This window comes from Sinocyclocheilus rhinocerous, unplaced genomic scaffold (assembly GCF_001515625.1).
Source record: "Sinocyclocheilus rhinocerous isolate Xijiao unplaced genomic scaffold, SAMN03320098_v1.1 scaffold853, whole genome shotgun sequence".
Taxonomy (NCBI): Eukaryota; Metazoa; Chordata; class Actinopteri; order Cypriniformes; family Cyprinidae; genus Sinocyclocheilus; species Sinocyclocheilus rhinocerous.
Genome location: NW_015627738.1, coordinates 2,426,474 through 2,432,045, shown reverse-complemented (window position 1 = coordinate 2,432,045; position 5,572 = coordinate 2,426,474). Strand labels below are relative to the sequence as shown.

Here is a 5,572-nt window from a genome sequence, read left to right as displayed (position 1 = left end):
TGCGTTTTCTTCGTCAGTTGCGAAAATGACCAAAATGACCATGCGAAAGACGAGAAGGTGTGGGATTATTTTGAATTAGAAGGAAACTGAAATAAACTGTGTCGAAGACCCACTTCGGTGGTGATGCGGGATGTCCAGGCGCTTTCTGAAACTATCGGCTTGCTTTTCGTTATCTCTGCGTGCCTGCGACTTCAGTTCCTGCCGAGCGCGTTTTTTCAAGTGCAGGAATTTTATTGTTAATCGCCTCAGGTCCCGTCTTTCACCAGACCACGTTGATAATTTCACTGAACAAATAACGCATAGCCTGAGTAAGTAAAATGGGCATTGTTGCATTTTGTTTTTTGACGATATAGCCTACACGAAGTACGTTTTTAAAAGCCGATTTAATGCCATTTCTTGATAAACATTCCTATTGTTTTCGACTTGTGTTTTAATATGTTGGCTAACGTTATATGAAGATTAAGAATTCTGTCAGGCTATTGATTGATTTTCCATTGTTCTGCATTTCCCCAGCTGATTTGAATAAATAAACTCTGCTTTGGCCGACGTTAGTGTATACTCTTTTCTTTTCTTTTTTTTTTCTTTTTTTTTTTTTTAACGACTGCCTAAAATGAAATGATGATAACGCGAGGCAAGTGTGCGGCAAGCGAATTCATTGAGGGATTTGACAGTGTGATTCATAGATTAAGTATTTCAAATATAGGCTATGCTACACGCACGCACATAGGTTTTTTTTTCTTACCATCTTTTGGGGGTTTCTTGCTTTTCGACTAGTCGGATACAAAACTTTCGTTTAAACGTCAGTCAAATTAGTCGTCGCGCACATCCCTAGTCAGAAGTGGTGCGAATGCTTGTATGTCAGAGAATAGATCGGGACATCAGTTTACTGTCTGGGATTTGTTGTGTCAATCCGTGCCGCATCCAGTGTAAACAGAATCGCCGATTACAATGGGTTCTGTTGTCTATAGTCGGGTTGCGCCGCTCGTGTACAGTGTAAACACGGGGTAAAATTAGCAAAGAGCTCCAGATTGCATCAGTGAAACTCTATTTGTTTGTTTGCTTACTTTGCTATGGATTAATTTTTAAACAAGACAGAATGATGCAGGCTTTTCAGAGAGACTGAAAGTAAACGATGCAGCGCTGAGTATGACTAGAGTGGATCCAACAGTAATGTCACAAGTTAAGTGTGAGTAAATGTGCTTTTACCACTATTGCATTGTCTGTTCCAGACCGTTTGATATATACTGAGTATTTATAAGTTTTTAACCCAAATGACCCATGTTGTTTTCAGAGTATGTCAGCAGCATCCATCTGTTATTTTAATAAGCGAAACTGTTAACCAATCATAGCAGTGGGCGTTTACTTGCGAGTCTTGAGTGTGCCCCTCCTATAAAAACAGACCCTTCTGCAGAGAGGCTCCAAAACAGGATAGAAAATAGGCTATTATTCTATTTTTTTTAAATGTAAAATCACACTAACATTATAAGTGAACCTCAGAAAACATGATAAAATAATCAAAAATGCGGTTCCCTTTAAATCAGGGGTCTCCAACCTTATTTCATTCGGGAGCTACTTTTTAAAAATGAAAGCGGCTGAGAGCTACCAATGTTATACAATACTTAAATCTCTTAAATAATGTATCAATCCAAACTGTTATACACGGCATTGTTAAAATGTGCTGTAAATATTAAAGTACTGATACACTGAAATCTTTTTACCAAGTTTTATGACAAAAGCCAACAAATAAAATTAGCAGCATTATGCACATTTTGTTTGCATAAACAGTGAAATAAAAACATTAAAATATGATGGCCGGATTTTAAACTAACAAAAAATATTTATATTTATTTATGTTATCTACTGACATGTACTACATGTTCAAATAAAGTTTTGACCATTTTTAAACAATAAAATTATAACATTTACATTTCAGCCTTTAAATCTTTTTTTTTTATTATATATATATATATATAAAGGATGAGTCAGAATGATAAATTAAAAAAATTATCTGCTCCATAAGCTAATGTGCATTCTAAAAATCTCAACACTTCTGATAACAAGGTAGCCTATTTTCCATTGACCGGTTAAGATTTACAACAAAAATTTGGTCAGATTTTCGCATTGGTCTGAACAAAAATATGGCAGACAGACTGAATGAATTGTAAATTCACAGCTTAACAGCAGGTGGCGCTTATGAACAGCAGAACAGAACTGTTTCCACAGTAACATCTGTAAACAAAGCTGCACTGCACTTCTAAACACTGCTTTATTATGCATTACACGGAGGGAAAATGGAAAGCAAATGCCATCAAAACTTTTCTGAAGACAGTTTCCTATTATACTTTCATACAAATAATTTAATCATACATTCTTTCATATACATATACATTCTTTCCCTCAGCAGTCTGCCTTCAGTCATGCTTTCACACAAAATGAAACTTCTCTGCATGTTGCGCCTGCGTGAGACTCTTAATAACTTAAATTAAGATTAAAGCTGAACAATATTTACTTGAGTTTTTCAAATCGCTATAATCAAATACGGGTTTAATGATAATTAAAATATGAAACGGGATAATTAAAATAACCTCAGGCCGATATGTCAAGTATGTCTTGGCGAGCTACCTCCAATCAGGCCACGAGCTACTGGTAGCTTGCGAGCGACGTGTTGGAGACCCTTGCTTTAAATGCTGCTTTTTATTTTTATAGGACAAAAAGTATATATTATACAAAGTAAGATTTATCTTTAAATGTGATAAAAAAAAAAAAAATATATATATATATATATAGTGCCAGGGCCGTGACTTGTGGGTGTGGTCAGATTTTTCTGCTATTTTTCTCTAGCTGATCACATGCCTGAATAGATTTTTTTTGGAGACAGAGGCCAATTTTTGGAACGTTCCTGATGAGGGTTGTTGCTGTTTACAGAGGTGCTGGAAGAGGCCTTTGTGGGCTCTGATCCTGAGGGGCCACTCTGTGAACTGCTATTCTTCTTCCTTTCGGCCATATTTCAGGCTCTGGCAGAGGAACAGGAGGAAGTGGCCAAAGACCAGGTGGCGGAAGCGGACACCAAAGGTCAGTTGCTGAGGTTACAACTAGTGGTGTGCACAAATATTTGAATATTTAACATAAACTAATTTGCAAAGTTGTGAAGCCGAAAGTGCACGATAAATAAAGTTAGTCTATCAAAAAAAAAGAAAAAAGAGTCAGCTCGCAATCGCCTAAACGAGTCGTCAGGAATTCGAATCTTATTCTGTTACGGCTCTACGTCGCAAAGTAACACATTTGCATAATGTCTGCCCACATTCTATGTCGCCAACTTGCCCACCCACAAACAGTAAAATTTCCGTGTGGTTAACATCATTTTGAGAAGACGCTGTATCCTACGCTGTGAGTAAATTTGTTTTATCATTGCGAATCAGTCTCTTGTCGATCAGCCAGTTCAACCGTTTCATCATCAGACTTCAGCTCGAATTGGTAAGGTACAATCGATACCATCTTTTCTATGTATTGACAAGTCTCCAGGGCTGTCATTTCGTCATGGCAATGGGCGTTTCGTTTCCGACACGCGCTGTACCGCGTGGTAGACCAATCCAGAGCCAATCTCTCTACGGCTCTAGACAAATCGCAAAGGAATGCGCCATCTGACCAATCACAGCAGTGAGGGCTCACGGAAAGGAGGGGTTTAGAGAGACTGATTCTTTGAACTGCTTTGCACGAGTCGTTTACGAATCATTTAGAAATGAGGTAAAATTAAATCTATTTTTTGAGAAAACTAACGTGTTTTTTGACCTTGCATGCATGTAAACCTGTTTTAGGAGACTCCTAAAACAATATCAGCAACCTTAAAATATTTTAAAAAGGGCCCCTATTATGCCATTTTTATTTCAATTAACATTTTTTTCAGCCCATTAGTTCACCTAGCTGACATTGGTTTACCACTACTAGAAAGTCCTTTTGTTATGTTATGTTACCTTCAGTATCCTGGCGAGTCAGGTTTGAATTACTGTGGTTTTCATTCTTAGATCTTAGTGAAGCTCTGGAGGATGACGCTGACCCCACACAATCTGCCATCAACGCTGTGGCATCTCTTGCTGCTGCCTGGCCACAACTGCACCAAGGTCAGATGATGTGCCCTGATATATGTCTGTCTTTAGGACCACTTTAAGAATTATAACTTTGTGCCTTTATGAATAATATAAACGGTTATAATATATACTTTCAGTAAATTCAAACAACCAGTGGAACCATGTTTCTTCCTTTTCTCTGCGCAGGCTGTAGTTTGAAGCAGTTGGATCTGGACAGCTGTACTCTCTCTGAGATTCTGAGGCTGCACATCCTGGCCTCGGGGGCAGATTGCATGTCCACCAATGCAAAGTTTCGCTACCAGAAACAGGGTGGGTTTGGCTCCAGAGACGACCCCTGTGTAGAGCTGCGTCTGTCAAACCAGTGCCTGCTCAAAAAGCTCTCCTGCACTGCTGTCTATGACCTGCTGCCTGGTTGGTGTTTTTTGTTTTTTATTCTTTGTTAGATGTTGTTGGTTTGTTTTTTTTCTTTCTTTTTTTTTCAAAACGTACATTGCGGTCCAAAAGTCTGAAAATCTGGGATTCAAAGTCTAATTTTCTAGTTTTTATAATTTTGGGGGGGAAATGATGATAATAATAATAAGAAAATAAAAAAAATAAATTAACATTTTCTGATTTTGCACTGTCTAATATTGTTACATATGTGTTCAGGAGAGAAGCTAAAGATCCTCCATTCTTTGTGTGGAAAACTGCTGACTTTGGTTTCTACAAGAGACTTTATAGAAGACAATGCAGACGAGCAGAGATCTGCCAAGCAGGAACTGCGAGAGCTTAAAGCTGAACAGCATCGCAGAGAACGAGAGGAAGCTGCAGAGAGGTACGGCATAGAGTCAGGGTAGCACCATATTTCTGACAGAAATGAAAACAAGGCTGTAAGGTATACAAGTACAATATATTCAATGGATGTTCTATTGTTTAACAACATACTGATTTTTAAGCTGATGAAACGTCTTGCTAAAAAAAAAAATCAGTAGACAAAAATACCATAAAACAGTTTTGAAAGTTGTGATCTAGGTCATGATCTAGGACCTTTATACAGTGTGTGCCACTGTAAAGACTTAAGTCTATCCCCCACGTCTTGTTTTCACCTGCATTATTAAATTCAATATGGCGTCTAACCTGACTAAGGTCTATTACATAGTAGGGGTGAAGGAAAAAATCGATACAGCATAGTATCGCGATATTTTCCGCGGCGATACTGTATCGATACACGGACGCCAAGTATCGATCTTTTATTATACTATTTGGTAGAATAATAAAATCAATTTCTGTACAATCCACTAGATGGTGGTGTTGAGTTTTTTTCTGGTGAGGTCAGCTGGGTCACCTTCAGCATGCAGTAAGTTAGTAAAATAAAGAGGGCAGCATGGCGGAAAGTTATCAGGAATGCTCCGTCCGCGCTTAAATCGGATGTATGGACTTAGTTCGGATTTGTAAACAAGGAGGGGATGTAAGTAGGAAAATATAGGCTACATATAATAATAATAATA

General features: G+C 38.0%; 1 protein-coding gene across 4 annotated transcripts in view; it reads left to right on the top strand.

The window, feature by feature from the left end:
* The window catches only part of LOC107733880 (bromodomain adjacent to zinc finger domain protein 1A-like), a 29,735-nt gene that overhangs the window by 14,464 nt on the left and 9,699 nt on the right, over positions 1 to 5,572 (top strand). For all 4 annotated transcript variants that reach the window (XM_016545717.1, XM_016545725.1, XM_016545734.1 and 1 more), the window contains 4 exons: positions 2,926 to 3,072; positions 4,023 to 4,118; positions 4,272 to 4,496; positions 4,734 to 4,899. In XM_016545717.1, the coding sequence (XP_016401203.1) occupies positions 2,926 to 3,072; positions 4,023 to 4,118; positions 4,272 to 4,496; positions 4,734 to 4,899 (634 nt within the window). The remainder of the gene's footprint in view (positions 1 to 2,925; positions 3,073 to 4,022; positions 4,119 to 4,271; positions 4,497 to 4,733; positions 4,900 to 5,572) is intronic.